Genomic DNA, 19,934 nt, shown 5'->3' on the forward strand with positions numbered 1-19,934 from the left:
TGTCTGCCCTTTCTGGGTAGGTAGGCCAGCGGTCTCACTGGCAAGGCCTGATTGCCCTCTGTACCTCTGCTGGACTTGACCCAAACACATGTGCCTGTGGCATGCCTTCCTGTGCGTCTTTCCTGGGAATGAAGGGGCTATGAATAGCCTGCAAGCTGCCAACGCAAGTCATCAAGTTTATAAGCTGCTTCCAGATGACAGCTCTTTTGGGAAGAAGGGCAGCAGAGAGTGAATCACTGGTTTACTGAAGTAGTCTGGGATATCATCTTCCTCTTTGAGGTAGCTGAAATGGAATGAGTGGCATGTCAAGTGAGTTAAAGTCAAGGGAAATCCTCCCTGAAATCACTACTGTAACGATATTTTGGCATAATTTTGGAACTTGTTTGACTGTCCCTGAAAAGTTGCCATATCCTTCTCCAGTCTGAAGTGGTTGTGCAGTTATCATAGAATCATAGAATAGTTTAGGTTGGAGGGGATGTTAAAACCACCCAGCCCCAACCCCTGCCATGGGCAGAGCTGCCCCCCACCAGCTCAGGCTGCCCAGGGCCCCATCCAACCTGGCTTTGAGCATCTCCAGGGATGGGGCACCACAGCTTCTATGGCAGCTGTGCCAGCGTCTCATTGTCCTCTGAGTAAAGAATTTCTTTCTAACATCTAACCTAAATCTGCTCTCTTTTAGTTTAAAGCCATTGCTCCTTGTCCTATCACTGTTGGACTATGTAAAAGTCAGTTCTCTTCCTGTTTATAAGCTCCCTTTTAGTACTGGAAGGCCACAATGAGATCTCCCTGGAGCCTTCTCTTCTCCAGACTGAACAAGCCCAGCTCCCTCAACCTCTCTTCGCTCCAGCGCTCTAATCATCTTTGTGATTCTCCTCTGGACCCCCTCCAACAGCTCCAAGTCCAGTCTGTACTGGGGGCCCCAGATCTGGACACAGAGTTCCAGATAGGGCCTCACAAGAGCAGAGAGGGATAATCCCAGTAACACCAGTAATGACACTGCTGTTGTTGCAGTTAGTGCTGTGGGTCAGTGGAAAACAGGCATAGCAGAGCAAGAGGAAAGTTCACTCCTCTGAAGCTGTAATGGGCAGGGGGCTGCACTTACAGAAGTGGGAAATGAGGCTGTGCCCCACACATGACTCGCTCGTCTCCTTACTTGACTGCAGCACTCACAGGTAGTGTGAGCACAACTGTATAATAACTTTTCATGTTTTTATTAACTATGTAAGCTTTCCCACACACTTTTCCTTTGGTTTTTCTTCATCCATATGCCCTACCTTTCAACAACCAGCAGCCATGGCCTCACCAATTCAGGAGCTCTCCTGCCCGACAGCACAGCCTTCCTGCATGCAGGAACAGCAAGCAAAGACCCTTGGGTAAGTTTGCTCTCAATTCAGCAGCAATATAGCAAATGTTGGTGTGACGTTCACCTCCCCTATATAGTCCCACTGAGGTGAGTTCTTCATAATTACGTCTTCGTAATTATTTCTTTCTCTGATGTGGCAGGAGGGAGGGAGGCATGTGCTGCCCCACAAACCACTGGAGGAGATGTGTACTACCTCCCACCATCATGTGCCTCAGGGAGAGGGAGGGCATGAAAAGGACCCAAAGGTGTGTTCCTTCAACACCTACTGCTTGACACTTGAGCCCTGTTTTTACGATGGTCAAGTGTCACAGGGGACCAAGTTACAGAGTGAATCAAATGCTATATTTAGGAAGAACAACTGGAAGCTATGACAGGAATTCTCTTTTACACTTTGCTTCTCAGCCGAGTTCCACTCCAGCCTGGAGCAGCTCTCGGTGCCGTCCAGGCTGAAAGCATCAGAGCTGTTTCAGACACATTTGGCGGATCACGGTCAATAATTCAGCCAGTAGAAGAAGGTACCTCTTTCACCATCGGAAGGTGTATATACTCATTTGACGGTTTGGAACTTTTCTTATATAACTAGATAAGTAAGCTAATGTTGAAGGGGTCAATTAAAAAAAGACTTATGAAAACTCTTTAATAGCTGGCTGCGAGGTTACTGTAGTAGTTCTGTTTTTTATGCCTGTTTTAATGTCTTGTGCACAGTATTTAGAACAGATCATTATAGTTATTGCTTCATTGACTGCGAGGATCTTAAAAGATTTAAAACTGTCATTTAAATGCCTGCTGACTCATAAGAAGCACAACCGTATTAGCTTAAATGCTATAGTCCATAGGTACATGCTTATTGTTTTCTATATGCTACATATAGTGAAATGTTATGGGAGGGGTTGATAGTAAGAGAGGTAGTCTTTCACTGTTAGTTTAACAGGTAACAGTGATGGTGGGAACTGCATTACAGGAAATACAGCATTTTCTTACAGCATGCAGTAACACTCAGGAAGCTGCAAAGTGGGGGTTTCTTTTCTTTCTTTGTGCTAGCTGGGTTCCATAGTGATGTGGTTCCTGTCTAAGCCTTTTAATAAGATAATACACTGTGGTTCTGTGTCCAAAATAGCCTTTGTGCTTGATGCTGTAAGTACAGCAGGGGGGAAAAGGACAGCATTCAGCTGGGGGGAGTCCCTCCTGGTGTGTGTAAGCTACTGTGCATCTCTTGTGCAGATTACAAAAGATGGCATTATGATACCTCATTGCATTTAAAGCAAATTGAATCAGTCAGCTCATTATCTTTCTGCAGCCCTGTCAGAAATTATTTTTAGCAGAGGGACAGTAGATAGGTCCTTTGTGTTTTAAAGGATCTTTTCACAACACAGATTTTTGTCAGCCTACAAAATGTAGTGGTTACTTTCATTGGGAAGTGAAGAAAGCATGGGAATTTGCAGGGGCAGCCTGGCATTAAACAGCTCCAAACTGAAATCTGTTGCTGCTGCTTCCTAAGTTTGGCTCAGCATGCAGACCATAAAAGGTAAGAGGTAAGGTATGGGGCAGCCCAAAAGGCACTGGGGAATAAAGGCTGTGTGTCTTTACTGCTTCTCTGAGCTTGCATGTGGGAAATTTGGCCATGGAAGTGACTGTGGAGAGTGACTTGTCCGAGTTTGCAGATTGGAGTGAAATGACGGAAAAAAATCAATCAGTCAGTGCAGCACTATTAACTTTCTGAGACACCTGGAAAAAAATATAGAAATGTATACAAATGCAGTAATTACTTCAGTAGTAGATGCATCTGTAATGTGGGGTTTATTTTCCTATGGTTGATGGTCAGTACTGTTCTGGAGGGAAGATCAGGAGACCGAAAGGAGAGGAAAGAGCTCCAGAAGATTGTCTATTTTTACTCAGTGGTGTGCTGTTGTCCTGATTTCTCTAGCAGTAATGAGGACAGCATAAACTGGTAGGAAAATCACCTCCTCCGAAAGCAGTCCTACACAACTGTATCATACGTCTGTCTTTAGGAACAGGAGTCTGATTGCAGTCATTGCAAGCTCAGAGGATCTCACTAAGTAGCATGATTGCTTTTCTTTTAAAGTAGAAATTCCCTGTAAATCCCTACCCATTTGTTTGAGGTAGCCACAGAAATGTAGAGCACTGTTTCTGCAGTGCAGACACACAAGACAGAGGAGTTTACCTTAGCTTGAATTTTTTTGTGACTGTGTTTAGAAAGTAAACCCACAGTGTTTTAAAATGTTTCTATTAATTTCCTGCCCTTTTGTTTCCATCTTTCCATTCTAATTTGAAAGAGGAAAAGATAAGAAAAAATAATTAAACTTTTCTGTATTATGAGCCCTGTTTTCCAATAAACTGATGGGTTGTTTTGTATTTATTTCTGGAATAAAACTCCTGATTAACAGCACAATGCATCAGTGTACGCTGTGTGGCAGTCATAAAGAAATGTTTATTTCTGTGCATAGCAAGGACTTTTAAAAAGGAAAGAGAGTGCAATAAATCCTTCAGTTGAAATTTTGGCTTACTGAAATCTTTGCAAATGTTACTATGAACTGCAATGACTAAGATCTCATCCCTCAAACTGAATTCTGAACTTTTCTAACTATCTCCGATTTTAATATAGTGCCACAATGTAAGATTTACTGGAAGCATGCTGTTTGCATTTTGCATGGCTGGATTTTTTTTTTAACTGATTTACAAATGTCAGTTCACCTATTTAAATCTGAAGCCTACATCCTCTGAGTTTGGGGTCAGCTAGCACCCATACAGCTGAGTGTGCAATCAGAGAGAGACCTCTAATGGCAGATCACCTGCATTTTAAGTTATCAGAATTAGGAACAGATTTAAAGCTGATAAGAGAGTACGCAAGAACAATCTTCCATGCAGCTTCAGGGATACAACTTTGGACTGATACTCTGGTCTGAAGGCAACCTACAACGATCGGTATTTAATTTGTTACTTGCCTCCATGGGAAAGTTATGGTCTTTAGAGTCACAAAGTCTTTGGCTCACTTGTGATTTCTTACTATATTTCCACTATTCTCTCATTTATTACAATTCTCAGTATTTTGTTTCCAATGTTAGGTAAAATACTGTAGTCAAAATATGATACAGTTCGGTTGTTATCAGTGAGTTCTCATGGATTTTCAAGTATTTTCTGATCAACTTTTAGTATTACTATTCTTATTTTTCATTATAGTGAGATAGTGATGAAGGACTAGTCCAGTTAAAGTAATAAACCTCAGTGAAATAGTAAAATGCCAAGCTATTATTCAATTAAAGGGATAGTAAATATCTTTTTCTTTCTTTTCTTCCCCTTTCCTTCCTCCCCCCCTCCCCTTCCCCTCTTCCCTCTTCCCTCTCCCCCCTTCCCTCTTCCCCCTTCCTTCCCCCCTTCCCACTTCCCCCCTTCCCCGCTTCCCCCCTTCTTCCCTTTCCTTTCCCCTTCCCCCTTCCCCCTTCCCCTTCCTTTCCCCTTCCCTTCCTTCCTTCCCTTCCCTTCCCTTCCCTTCCCTTCCCTTCCCTTCCCTTCCCTTCCCTTCCTTCCTTCCCTTCCCTTCCCTTCCCTTCCCTTCCCTTCCCTTCCCTCCTTCCCTTCCCTTCCCTTCCCTTCCCTTCCCTTCCCTTCCCTTCCCTTCCCTTCCCTTCCCTTCCCTTCCCTTCCCTTCCCTTCCTTCCCTTCCCTTCCCTTCCCTTCCCTCCTTCCATCCTTCCCTCCATCCTCCCTCTCTCCCTCCCTCCCTCCCTTCTTTCTTTTTCTTTTCACCTTTACAAAATCATTAGATCTTTGTTTTTGTTACTGAGTATTCTGTACCAGTCTGTATTTCTATGTTTGCATGAAATTATATGAAATTTTTTTTGTTTATTTTTATTTTTATTTTCTGATTGCTAAAGAAAATTAATAAATCTAAATGATCTAAAACTTTGAGGAGATGCTGCTTAGTGCCCTAGCAATTTTTAGAGAGAAAGTTACAATTTAACCGTCTCCATCATTTTCAGTCTACACGTATGAAGAAATTACAACGATGTGTGAATTAAATGATTATATCTGCATTTATCAATGCTTTGTGACAAGTTATGCTTATTTGAAAGAAGGTTTAAACTTAGAGTTCTAATAACTGCTACGTACATACTGTGTCAGTGATAATCATGCATTGTTCATTCTCAAACACTTCCTTTAGCTCATGCTCATTTTACGATGCCATTAAGGTTTGAGAGATTGTTTATCTGTACTCATTATTGTTTTTAATGTGAAAGAGAGAACTCCATTTGTGGCTATGAAAGATTAATTGGAGAAGCTCAGGTGTTCTGTCTCCTTTTGATATTCAGAAGGAATACCTAAGCAACTCTGAAACTGAAACGGAAATAGGAGATGGGCAGGTGAAATGGATGCCTCTCAAGAGGCAGCATGGGTTAAGTTCTAGTTTATCTCCCCTAGGTATCAGAATGTCACAGCCTGTAACACTTTCCCATTTTGCTTGCAGGGATAAGACACTGTCTTAAAAATGTCAAAACAGCCAGCGTCACATGTCAAAGCCATTCAGGTAAGAGACAGTATTTATGTTTCTAATATAATAAATAATAAATCTCAACCTCTGTTGTCTGACAGACTGCACTTTGCTCCTACAAAACCCTGCAGAAGTGCTAAATGGGGATTATTCTTTCAAAGTTAAAAGCTTAGTACTGAAAAATTTTGACCTGAAGATCTTACAATGTGAGCTGAGAAAAAAACAGATCAGATAGACTGCTCACTTGCTTGCTGATGTGTCCTTTTCAACATTAGCTTACGTCTGTTGGGGAACCAGCAAAGTAAAACATGGTGATATATCTACAGAACTGATCAGCGTTATGAGTAAAACTAATTATTTTAACTATTGGATTTTCCATAAAGTTAATGTAATTTTGGAAAAACTTCAGTCTAAAAGGATAGCAGAACTATTAAGGTTTTTAATGCCTGCATATCCTCAATAAAAAGAAAAAAAATGCAATATTTGATTAAGAAAACATTTTGTTTAAAGCATGAATAGAATGTGAGAAAAGTTTACATTTTCATTAGAAGAACTGTGTGTCATATACTTCCTCAAATGGCTTATTGTCATAAGAATGAAGTCGGTTGTTGTATTGTTGTAAAAGAAACACTTGGAGAATTTGCCCATCGTCATCATGAAGTAGTTAAACTGTACTTAATTCACGCTATCATTGATTCTTGTAAAAAAAATTCCTGAGCTGCAGAATTTTACAGAGTGTTCTTGTATTTTGTAAAATGCTCTTGCAACCAAATTTTTGCCACAAGTTCAGGTTCCCTTTAAAATATGTAAGAATCATAAAATGGAATTTCTAAAGTCTGACCTACCCTCTGTTTCCCCAAGGTAATACTAACTTAGTGGACTGAACTACCAAGAAGATTAATTATCCAGTGGCTAGACAGCATACTAAAGTGGAAAGTCACTAAAATGCTGATTTTGGTCATCATCACATGTACTGGGAAAGAGATGCAAGTTAATTCAGTTGAAATCATCAGAAGCCACTGATTTCATGTAGTTCAGATTTTTATCCCTCATATACAGATGATGGAAATATTTATATGATTAATGAAAAAATGTAGATAATTCATAGATTAAAATGTTTTACATTTTACTTTTAAACTTCATGAGCATGTACAAGTGTTTTTAAGGAATGAATTTAGTTTGTCCATTAAAAAATGGATTAATTTTAAGCAGTGAGTTTCATATATTATGAAACTTTAATTTTTACAATGGTAATTTGCACTAGGAAAATTACTGTACAAACTTTAAAATAAATCTATTAAATATTGTATTAAAGGTTGCTCCAGCAGGGAGATTTGCTTTTGAGTTGATGCTTGTTGCACTTGGAGCACTCTGAGAACCACAACTCAAAATGTCACATTACTTTCATACATTTTGATTCATATATTATGATCCTTAGCTATTAGATGTTATCGCAGTAGGACTGACATCACGTAGAGAATATACATAGTGCTATAACAACAGAAATGTAATGCCACCTCACTGACTGAATTATCTGGTGATGCTGCATGCAAGAGTAGGTTCTTTCTGACTGTACAAGATGTACCAGGAAGTCTTCACATGCCAAGAGCCACTCAATACAGACATGTTAAGAGTAACATCTTGTTCCTAAGAATAGTTTGGGATCGCAGGGGACCAAAGAAGTATTAACTTCTGGTAACTTTTGTTGCTTGTTTCCCTTTACTCTCACCCTCAGTGCATAAAAGGATGTTTATAACTCTCACTGACAATTATTCTCCCCACAAACACTACTCTTTCTTTTTTTCTATTTCTTTCTTTTCTTTTTTTCTTTTTTTTAAATTATATTCAGTTTTTTTCCCTCCCCTCTTTTTTTTTTTTTGTTTGTTTGGTTGGTTGGTTGTTTTTTTTGTTTGTTTTTTGACTTGAACATGTTTATGTTCGAGGAGCTTTCCAGCTTATTTAGTAATACTTCTGGACAGGTAGGAATTGGTATGATACTGTGAAGAATTTATCTAAGGTCGTGTGCCAACATAATAATACAGGAAGCATTACTTTCAGAGCAGCCCTCATTCTCACAGAATCACAGAATTGTTTAAGTTGGAAGGGGCCTTTAAAGGCCATCTAGTCCAACTCCCCTGCAATGAACAGGGACATCCACAGCTACATCAGAGTGCTCAGAGCCCCATCCAGCCTCACCTTGGATGTCTACAGCAACGGGGCATCCACCACCTCTCTGGGCAACCAGTGCCAGTGCTTCATTGGTTCCAGTGCTTCAACTGTTTCAAAGTCATTTGTTCCTGAATGCCTTAATGTGATCCCAGCCAATTTTGGTTAAAATACAGCAAGGCTTTAGCTTTTGATTACTACTGAATGAGCAACAACCACTATCAACAAATACAAGGGACACACAGTGTTTACCAAACTAATTGACACATATTCCACATTCATTCATACATAGTTCAGAAACTTGTTACGAGTTGCAGCAGAACTTAGAAGGTGGCCTTGAGAAAGACAAAGATTGGATGTAGCTTCTCAGAAAGAAGCCACATACTTTTAGATGTGTTCCCTTCAGAGTATTCAGGAAGACCTTAGCAGAGTACATTAAGACAAATTTCTACTCATTATGAGAACTGCAATGACATCCAAACTATGATAGGCCCTTTCCAGAAGCAAAGAAAGATGTAAGCCCAATAAGAATCAGTATTATTAAAAATAAGTAACACAGATACAGAGGTCTGTCTAAAGCAATTATAATTTACAGCTTCAAGAGTTTGGAATGAAAAATGTTCTGTTTAGCATTTCACTGGACGGGGTCAGAGAAGAAAGAGGTCACCAAGACTTGTGTTTCCATCCTAGCAGCCAGGTAGCAAAAGCCCCGAGGAGGATTTTTAAAAGTGCAGTTGTACACTTATATTGATTGCAACACAAACACAGTCCTTCCAGAGCTACACTGGCATGCAGGACTCAGTCCATTGCTCATGCTTCACATGGCTGCTTATCCACGAGAATGGACCAGCCTTGGGTTAAGAGGAGATTTATCCTTAGGATTCTGGCATCTCTGGTCAGGAGCTACTAGGAAATTAGCCATACTTTCTTTCCATCGTAGAAATATTTAAAGTTACCATATATTATAGTGTGGTGTGCTATCAAGTCCAGACAATATTAAACTATGTCTTAAAGGCTGCTCATTTTACAAAGTAAGTATTTTGTGTCTGCATACATCTTGTCTAAACTCTGAAGTGAATGCATTTATTGCAGGTAAAATGGTTCAAACCACAGCAAGGTGACACAGATCACTTTGAAAATGCTGAAGAATGGATTCTTTAATTTGATTAGCAGTCTGGCACTTGCCAGTTCGCTTTTGTTTCCTGAACCATTTTTAGTCACTGTTGATCTGTCCATCACAGGAAGAAATGCAAGGATTTACAGTTTTGTGGTCAGCCTTGGGTGGCTGTAGGAGGCTGATTTATGCTTTTATTGACTCCAAGAAAAACAGATGCCCCAAAAAAATGAGGGGGAGAGATCCATCCTGGGAATAGTTCTGGTGATTCAGTTCTGCAAACCTGTGTGGCTGCACTCTCTGTAAAGTGCTAAGCTGTTTCCTATTCCAAAAAAAGCATCTGACTGGAGGTACCAGAGACTGTCTGGGGAGATGCATAAAATTATAAATAGCAAAGCTGTTTTTTTCCACTCCTAAATGAAATAATGGGTTAAGTACTGTGAGGCTGAAAATGCCTTGTCTCCTGGGAACTTAATGAGTGCAGACGAAAGGTTTCACAATATCTAAACTAATGCTCGGCAAAAAAGCATGTGAAATGAATCCCTATTTGTCTCTAAAATACATGGCTCTACAGATATTTGCGAGCCCCACTGAAATGGAGTCAGCAACTTGCATAAATAGATGTGTAAAAAAATGAAAAAAGAGAAAGCTGCTTATTTCATATCAATTGGATTCTTAATTCATCAGGTGCTGAATCATGGCCAGAACATTTGTGGGCTGTGTTCCTGTGGTTATCCAACCTGGGCGCAATCTGCAGGACCATGATTTGAGCAGAAGGATGGTATTGTTCATCCTCATTTTGTGCAAATCAGTCAGATGGTAAATGACAATAAAGCAGCTCACTGTGTGAAGGTTCTCTGCTTCAGCTCAGTGGCATTACCAATTCACCCGCTGGTTTTCGAAGTGGGAGTCATGATATTTTGATGACATTTCCTATAAGCAGCTTCTTTTCAGAGATCATGAGATAAGAATAGGTTTAATTTGTGCACTTAGTTGATCACACCATTTGACTTTTAAAATGATCCTGTCTGGGTCACACAAGGACAGATATATTTTAGCCATTCTTCCCTAAGCTGTCCTTCCAGGAATCTTTATTTTTACAAATTTATTGCAAACCACATTATTATTATGGCTACTGGCTTATCTCACAGATGAAAAAAACAGATTTCTTTAGTCATACAGGTACCATTTGGAGGAAGGCTGGTGAAGCCAGAGGCTAAGGCTCTGTCATGTGTTTGACCAGGATTGGGCTGATTTGAGAAGTGGGCCCCTTTAGGACTTCTCCAGCCCTGTCTGGGTAGCTTTGTTTTTTCACTTTCCATCTTCAAAATGGAATCATGGAATCATAGAGATGGAAGTGTTTCTCTTTCCCACGGAAGTGCTGTTACGAATGTCTGTACAATAATGTCTGTACTCCTGTTGCACCCTTTTAGAGTTTTGCCATTAACCGTGTCTATATATCAGTCATTATTATAAGCATTATAATTTCGTCCTGACAGGCTAATATTAACATCCCCATGGGAGCTTTTAGACCTGGTGCAGGACACCCTCATAAAAGAAAAGAAGTAACACCTGAAGAAGTGGAGGAGGTAAGAAGAAGTGGGGCTTTTTGATATTTTCTTTTTTTCAAGGGAGTCCCTGACATTGATATAAGAAAGCATTTAAATCAATCTTACAGCACTACCTACAAATCATAGGTACCACAGCTGACATACGACGATGACTCATGGTAGTAACTGACCACCTATGAAACACTTTGTGAAAATGTAGTTTTTGCTGCCAAGGTATCTGTAGGAACTCAAAGTATTTCGAGGGTCTGTAGCACTACTTCAACAACAGGATGAAATCTGCTATCAGGAGCTCATTAACAGTATTTATCTAGGCTGGAGCTGGTGGAATATAGCAGGTAAAGTTATAGCAAGGCTTTGGAAGGGTCCATTACTACCTGCTGCCCTGTGGTGAACTTTATTGTTACAGCTTAACAATATTGGACAGGAATTCAAACCTGACATTTGGAAAGCTTTTTGGATTATTTATCAACAAATAAAAATGGAGTGTAAAGACTAAATGTTTGCAAATTAAAACCAGAAACTGTGAACCCATTTACCTGCAGATGGAAGAAAATACTCCTTGCCAGACTGAATTCTGTGTTTTGACACCTGTAATTTACAGGGAGTATTTAACACTGGATTTGTAACAGGAAGTGTAATTTATACCTTAGCCAACAAGGATCACAGATGTCATATTTCTGGATGATATTAGAGCATCTTATTTACCATGAACTTTTAAGCATCTAAAACCAACTGTGGAGAGATAGAGATGCTCCAAATAAGAAAAATACACAAGTGAGGATGGCTGCCTATTGCTCCTTGGCCAGTATAGTCAAGCTGTGTAATCCCCATCTCAGAACTGGTCCTTCTGTGCCAGAACTGCTGATGTTCCTTGGAGCCATGGGCAGCAGGGCTCAGATTGACCCATGCAGCCAGGCCAGCTTGGGCAGGACTCAGTGCTGCACACTGGCTGAAGCAGAGCTGCTGTAGTTGGAAAGAGCATTCCCCATTAAACAGCTTGGTTCACTTTGGACAAATCCTCAGCTGCTTATGACTAGGTACAAGCACATACAGTGGAAAATTTTGGTTAAGAAATGCTTAATTCCTTTTCAGTCTAAATAAGAGAAGTTTTCTTTTCTGAATTTCAATATATTTGATATAAATATTGCTCTGTTTACTGAAAATTATTCTTATCAAATTCAGCCTGATTTAACTCTTTTTAAGAATATTTAAAACAAAAGAATACAAAACAGAGAAAGTGACCTTAAGCACATACTGCTTCCTGTAAGGAAATAAAAACACATTGCCTCTACACTAATTAAACTGGTGAGGAATTAATATTCTTAAGCAGAAACTAATGTGATATGAGTGAATTATGGTAGTATGTGAGAGATAAAATAAATGACAAGTACTGAAAAATAAATTTTGTTGGATAATTCTATATTGCTTTGCTTTACAATTACATAAATACTATACACGAGACAGACATTATGAAATGAAAGTTCTTGGGCCTGATTTTATATTCACCCAAACCAATGGAAGTAGAGACTACAGAAACAGCTCTCGTCATGAGAATAGAATAAAAATGCTACCAGTGAACTTGTCTTTTTGCATTCTCCCCTGGTTAATCTTTGCAGTCAATATAGTTCATGAGTCTTTAGAGCAGCCTTAGACAAATATATCTTTTGCTAATAGCATTTTTCACTGCATTTTAAAACCTTGGCAAAGGAGATGAGAGAAGTGTGGTTTTTACTCAAAGGGTTGGTATAGTCCAAAGGAAATGCATATTTGTGAAGGTCAAAGGACAGGCCTTAGTGACATGCAAAAAAAAAGGGAGGTGGGGATTTCAGAAAAAAACTTTTCTTCACTCAGAACAGTCCATGCATGTATCTGTTAACTCTTGTCATACATCTAAATCATTTTACAGTGTGCACCATTTTTACTACAAGAAAGAACAGTTTTGCAGATGACTTGAAATGGTCTCTATAGTATGATATTTGCTATGAATTAGTAAGAATTGTGGGGTTTTCAGGACAATAGCTAGGGTTAGTTAGTAGTTTTTTTCTGAGTTTTTTCAAATTAGCAAGCTGTGCAGTATAACTGTGAAAGGAAGCAAAACAAGCTCATGACACCTTTAACTGATACAATTTTGTGCATCTCTCCAAACAATTTCTGTGTCAATTTAATTATTCTCCTGCTGAGTTTTGTTCCCAGATGTTAGACCATAAGCAAGATATTAAAAAGTTCATGTAGTATCTGGGGCTGGACTACTGACTGGGATCTTAAATGACCAAAACAAAAACTGTTAGCTTGCAATAACTAATATCATATTAACTAAAAAAATGGGAAAAGATAGTAAAAATCTACTAAGCCAAGCAATGTAATTGCTCCAGTTTTCTTTTATATGGTGATCTCTAAGAAGCTCAGATTAAAAAAAAAAAAAAAAACACAACAGAATAGAAGATCACATATAAAGAAACTTGGTTTTCTAAAATTCCTTGTTTATTTGCTACTTAACATTGTAAAATTCTGCTTCCTAATTGGTATGTAGTCCCTTGATCATAAATGGATTTTACTGGTCAATAATAATTAACAAATAACTCTGAAATTTTAAAAATGAAATTAAATGTTAGGAATTGACTGATCACAGGCTAATAAATATAAATACTGAATTAACTTCAAGCCCATCCAAGAGAACATTTACAGAGTAATTTAAAAAGAAAAAATAATTTGTGAAATTATTTGCACTAAAGTGTTCATTCACCTCTGATTCTACCTAATTCCCTCTATGTGTTTAGTCTATAAAATACAGAACAGGCTGGATAAACCTTAAACTCCCTACTGGAAAGCTACACCTTCAAAAAATTGCTCAGTGTAGAATAGAAATTGTCTAAAATACATGCTCCACCTCACTGAGGAACAATAGTACACTGGAGGAAGTACTGAGGGGTGAAATGCTATGGTCCATCAGGAATGTTTGTTATATTTGCTATTGTGTTAATGCAGCTATTTAGCCTGTATTTTTGCAGCGTCAGCAAAACAGCCATTAGGCACGACCCCATTTCAAACATAAAGTGGCAAAAATCCCTTAAGAAAAATTAAACATCTATTCAAGCTGAGCTTTTAGGAATAGCTTACCGTTGATATAATTGATTTCCAAATGTGGGGAAATGCACAATGTTTTTCCTATCCAGGAGGCCAGCAACTATGAGACTGTAAGAAAATGGATGATAAAAATGATTCCTTATCCTTTTTTTCCCCCCCAAAATGAAAGATCTGTGATTGCTTTTAATATTATTTTCCTTTTAGGCTAACAAGCTGACGGTGCAAATTCTTGTCCATTTACAGAAAGATCCACATTCCTCTGCACTAACCATCTTCTATTTTTTTTTTTTTTTCCAAAATGTATTTGGAAATTCAAAACAACAACCAACAGAATAATCCATCTCTTCCCGCCCTCCCCCCCTGCTAGTGTTTTCATTGTGATTGCATTTAGTATAATGTCATCCTTTAACTGTTTCTCAAATAACTGACCTGTGCTTATGCTCAAGAGCTTTCTATTGCAGCAGCAAGGTGACTGATATCCTTTTGTGCAGAGTGTACCTGCTACAGAAGAGGAGAAAGACAAGAAGCATCTCCCAGGAGCTATAAAACTTCCAGGTCCTGCTGTCAACTTGTCAGAGATTCAGAACATAAAGAGTGAGCTGAAATTTGTCCCCAAAGCTGAGCAGTAGTTGGAAGAAGCAGGTGAGTAAGAGAGGTTCTTTCCATGGCTCTTGGAAAAGCAGGGTGATCTAGAAACATTTTTATGCCAAAAGATGGCCTTCCAATTATTTCAAATATCCTGGAATCACACCCCGTATTTCAAAGATAAAATATAATTTGTGGAAGAAGAGGTCAAATAATCCTTGGTATTCTGCTTTATTTCAAAGACGCAGCATGCAGGAGACTGTATCTGATGATACATGATGTACTTTAACCTGCCTTACAAAGAGTGTGTTTTGCTATTAGGAATATTTTGAAGCCAGCTAAAGAGTATACCATCTTGTTCCACAAGCACAAGTTCTAATTTTATGGAGTAAGACTTGTACAATGTATATACAAATAAATGTATTATAATGAAAATAAATATGTTAAAATGATGGAGAAGTAGGTCAGTATTTTTAAAAAGCTCCTTCAGAACACTAGAGATTGGATATGATTTTATTTCTGTAATTCAAAACTAATGTACTAGTGCCTCCAATCATTTTGTCAGACAAATGCACCCAATGCCACTTATGGCATCCAAGAACATGCAACATATCTGTCTGGTGCTCAGAAATATGATGTGGGACCTCAAGAAGATCTTTGCTCCTCTGGAGTGACAGCTGGAGACCAAAGAGGGACTCTCCGTTACTACAGACAGCACCAGATATCTATGGATTGAGGTGCTAATCTGATCAGCACAACTCATAATTCATCTTGGTTATATTCATCACTTTAGAATCATAGAATAGAATTGCAGTAGAATGGTTTGGTTTGGAAAATACCTGAAAATCATCCTGTTCCAACCCCTCTGCCATGAACAGGGACACTTTCCACTACACCAGATTGCCCAAAGCCCAAAGTCTAACCTGGTCTTGAATGGGGAATCCACAGCTTCTCTGGGCAACTTGTTCCGATGCATCACAATCCTCTGAGTTAATAATTTCCTCTTAGCATTTAATCTAAATCATCTCTCTTTTAGTTAAAAGCCATCGCCCCTTGTTCTATCACAATACTCCTCAATGAAGAGTCCCTCCACATCTTTTCCCGTAGGCCTTTAGGTACTGGACCTGAAGGTGTACCTTGGCCTTCTCTACTATAGGTTGAACAACCCCAATCCTCTCAGCATGTCTTCATAGAATAGGTGTTCCAGTCCTCTGATCTTATCTCTGGATGCACTCCCCAGGGCTGAACATAGTACTGCAGGTGGAGTCTCATGGAAGTGGAGCAGAGGGGGAGAATCACCTTCTTTGCCCTGCTATCTATACTTCTATTGGTGTGGTTTGCTCTCTGGGCTTCAGGCATACATTGCCAGTTCATGTTGAACATTTTGTCCATCTGTATCCCCATGTACTTCTCTGCAGTGTTATTCTTTCACTTATTGCTCAGCCTGTATATTCATGTTTGGGATTACCCCAACCTTGCGCATTAACACAGATTTCAGAATTATTTGCACCTGATTTCAAACAAAGCCAATAAATCTCTGTTCTACATTCTGATCCATAAAAAAAAAAAAAAAGGTCGTTTCCATCCCTGAAATTATCATCTGATTTTCTTTGACAAGCCTTAGTCAATAAAGATATATCAGGCAGCTATGATGAACGTTCAGTTTTATAGAGGAGTTTCAATCAAAAATAACTGAAGATGGTAAGATGCTTGTGTCAGATAGTAGTCATCTGAATTGCCAGCTGTGCCTATTGACACAAGTCCTTTTTATCACGAAGAGAAACAGAAGAGCTAAGCTGAGTAAAAGAACATCATCTGGAATTTACTGCACAGAAACATTAAAAAAAAAAAAAAAAAGATAAAATGCAGTGCAGAAAAATTTGGTGAACACAGAAGTGCTATGGTCCAGCAATCTTAGAGGAAATGGTTTATAATCTGAGTGAATTGTCTCAACATGCTCTGCAGCATTAATATATTTTTTTAATGTACAGCATAAATATGCCATTTAGGAGGAAAATGTGCTTAGTTTTTTCTTGCGTTTACCCTGCTGTGTCATAATGTGCCTGTTATTTTAAAAGAAATAACAGCCTTTCTCTTTGGGAAACTTGGGAAAAGGAAAATTAACATTTTGTAAAATGTAACATTGTAGTCATCACACTAAAGGAGTGCCCAGAGAAATATGAATTTTTAATGCCAGGATTTTAAGATTTTTTCTTCTCTGTAAGAGATATTTAGATAGAAATTTAACTCCATGTTTTGTCTCAGACGATTGCTGTTTTCAGTGTTTAAAATTGTTATTTTATTATTAGCTTACGGAGCATCTGAAAGTAACAATTAGAGCATGCACAGACATTTCCTATATGGAAAAGATTTCTACAGGAAGGTCAGTAAAGTAGTATAATAGAATCATAGAATCACCAAGGTTGGAAAAGACCTACAAGATCATCCAGTTCAACCATTCACCTAAAAGTAAAAAAAGTAAAAGGCATCCTGAAAGCTGTGAGGTCATTATGAAGTCATTTCTTTCTCCATGCTTCTTTTGATGTTGCATTGGTTACCAGGTTCTGATGGTGACACAGGTGGGAAGGCAGATCACATTGCTTGTGAGGAGGGCAGAAAAGAGCAAAGGGTGAAGGGGGCCCTGAAGTACAGGAGGATTGTAAGAGGGAATGGCTGTGTGAAATGACATAGTCCTGCTGGTAGCAGGAGGTGATCAGAAGTTACACATGTCCAGCCATTAACTAATTACCCTTGCAAGGGCAAGCGATTGATTAGAGGTATCTCTCCCAGGAGATAAACGGCTGGTTGTTTTTGATTCCAGATACTACTGCAGTGATGCTAAATATGATAGCCATTTACGTATTTATTTATCTGGCTACTGTGAGAAATACCACTTTCTAGAATATGAGTAGTAAAGTCATAGATCATTTCTAAATTGATAACTTCTAGAAGACTTTCAGGCACAGCACTCACCAGAGATTAGGAGTTTGGGTTTGATTGCTGAACTAAGTATACGCATGAATTCTACATAATATTGAAATGCAAATCAACTGTATACCACATCCAGTGGTCTGGAAAGGTACTAAATCTAAAGATAATCCTCCGTATAAGATATTTGTATGTTCAGTTATTTTGGTCATGTCCTGCAATCTCATATAAAATGTGAGGTAGTCACTGAATTGTTTTATTGTTGACCATTTCAAGCTAGTGAAGATTATCTATATTTGCGAGAAGTTCACATTCACATCTGCCTGATACTTTGCTTCCTGTCCGAGAAGAGGTTACTGACCATCATTTGGATGTGATGCTCTCTACAGAATGGTACATTGATTGGTCAATAGAATATGTCTGTTCAGAGTGCATAGTGATAAATGGGTACATTGTTTGGCTTTCATAGTTTGGAAATGAATTATCTCTCACATTAGTACAATAAACTCTTCAGATATTCACAGTTGAGGGATTTCCCTTTGTTAGTATTTTTATGTTTCTCATGGTACTCCGTAGATAACCACTGAAGCTAGTGTAATAACTCCAAATTCTCTGGATAATTTCCATTATGTTGTAATTATATAATGCAATATCAAGAACATACAGAAATGTATCAGAAATACCAGAGGTTTTATAACTACAACAATTATTTCTAACACTTCCTTCTAATACTGCCATTTTCCAAGGCATAGTTTCAGTAAATGGCAAGTCAATATCGTCAATTTTGTTTAAATTTTGATTCATGCTGTCCTGCTCAGTTTTATACTGCAAACTCATCAACAAAAATAAAGAACTGAAGAACAGTAGGTTGATCCATTATTTACAAATTCAATCCTGCATAATTAGTACTTTAAAGTAACTTCAGTTAAATATCTTTGGTTTTACTCTTTCACCAAACTAGATAGAATGGAAAGACTACGATCATAGCTGCGAGTCTTAACAGTTTGTGGAAGGGATATAATTAGTAAGGTGTCATAAAGCTGGATCCAGTGAAGGTCACAGAGTGCTTATTAGTTAAGATATTCCTGTAGTCATCTCTTGCTCCTGATCTATCAGCTATAAATAGCCCTTTAGAATACTCTGCTTTGTTATAATGATATTTTTTTTCCACAGAACTGTAGATGTTGTTTGATGCAACTAGTTTTATTATACAAATACAATTCACTTTCCTTTTCTCACCTGCAGTTTTTTTTGCTGCCCCCCTTCCACATACCCATTTTTATGTGCACAAGAGTGAAATATACACAGAGTAGAATCACAGTATAATAGCACACACTAATCAGCTAAGTGTATGTCTTACTGAGTAAGCCATGCTATGAAGCATTTAATTTCTAATAAATGGAGCACGCTATGGCTGTGATACATTACTGATTGTGGATATATCTCATAAGGTAACTAGCATGGTGATTGCAAATGGAAATATAACAGCACAAATTATCATTTCTCCTAAATAGCGTGTATATTACTTGAAGACATAGAATATAGAATATTTGGGTTCTTTCTACATTCTATTCCCCTCTGTGTTTTGTGTCCTTAAAAGTGAGTGTTTATGTAACAAGCACTTGTAAGAGTACCTTGAAGGACCATGGAGTCTGAACACTGGGCTGTAGTTTCAGAGGGCCCAAGCCATCAGCTAATGTGGTCCAGTCTTTTCTCTTGAAGTAGACTTTCATACAGCTACTGAAGAAACTTCTCAAAAGGGAAAAAAGGGAAATTTACTGCCTTGAAGTTATAAAAAAGTAAATTCCTTGTTGTGGACATACAGGCAGCGCTGCTGGCATTCCCTTCTGGACATGTCTGGGGAAAGCTCTCACTGCAATTCCAATCACATCCCTACTCAGAGTCTGGTCAGACAAGGTTGCTAAGCCATGTCAGGGCTGTTTCTAACAGGGTGCCTGTCTTGTTTAAGGTGTGAGAAACACACAGGTGGTACTCGTAGATTATCCCTTATCTGGAACTCTGCTGAGAGAGTGGTTTAACTGCCAAATGAGCGCTAATTCTGTTGTCAGGTACAAAAGCAAGTGAGTTCTCAGGGAACAAACAGCTAGCAAGAGCTTCCCAGGGTAGCTTAGACTTTGCAATCCTTGCAACATTACCTTCTCTGTAACATATCAGAATAATTTGCCTCACAAAAAATGAGGACTCTTGTCAGCAGAGCAGCTATGCAGATTGGCATCACTTGAAGAAGAAAGAGAGAGGAAGGGAAAAAAACAGAAGTCCCTTAGAGGATAGAGCTCTTATATCCATACTTAAAAGACTTTCCTTGGTGTTGCTATTAATTATTTACAAAAAAAGTCAATTACTCTGAGCTAAAAATACACATTATAATTTTTCCCACTGAGTACTATGGATGTTAATTACAGTTTCATGCTATATATTACTTTTAAGATGCATCTCAGCTGAAAGCTGTTATATACTTCTCTTTATGTCACTGTTTCGATACACTTTTCAGTGATTGTGTCTTACTTCTGTGCTCACGTACACCAAAAGAACATGGTTAAACTACTACAAGTCTACTTATTTCATTCTTTCAAACTTTAAAATAGAAAAGCTAGA

The 19,934-nt window shown here is 38.5% G+C and overlaps 1 protein-coding gene across 6 annotated transcripts in view; it reads left to right on the forward strand.

The window, feature by feature from the left end:
• The first annotated feature begins 1,729 nt into the window (after positions 1–1,729).
• The window catches only part of SMPX (small muscle protein X-linked), a 44,464-nt gene continuing 26,259 nt past the window's right edge, over positions 1,730–19,934 (forward strand). For 2 of the 6 annotated variants that reach the window (XM_010725712.3, XM_010725720.4), the window contains exons 1-4: positions 1,743–1,900; positions 5,847–5,906; positions 10,650–10,739; positions 14,297–14,447. In XM_010725712.3, coding sequence (XP_010724014.1) covers positions 5,868–5,906; positions 10,650–10,739; positions 14,297–14,434 — 267 coding nt within the window. In that variant the 5' untranslated portion in view covers positions 1,743–1,900; positions 5,847–5,867 and the 3' untranslated portion in view covers positions 14,435–14,447. Of the gene's footprint in view, positions 1,921–2,796; positions 2,889–5,846; positions 5,907–10,649; positions 10,740–14,296; positions 14,448–14,955; positions 15,522–19,934 lie in introns of those variants that run through there. The other 4 variants (XM_010725726.4, XM_085210879.1, XM_085210882.1 and 1 more) reach the window with 4 other exon arrangements.

This window comes from Meleagris gallopavo, chromosome 1, assembly GCF_905368555.1.
Source record: "Meleagris gallopavo chromosome 1, MGAL_WU_HG_1.1, whole genome shotgun sequence".
Lineage (NCBI taxonomy): Eukaryota > Metazoa > Chordata > Aves > Galliformes > Phasianidae > Meleagris > Meleagris gallopavo.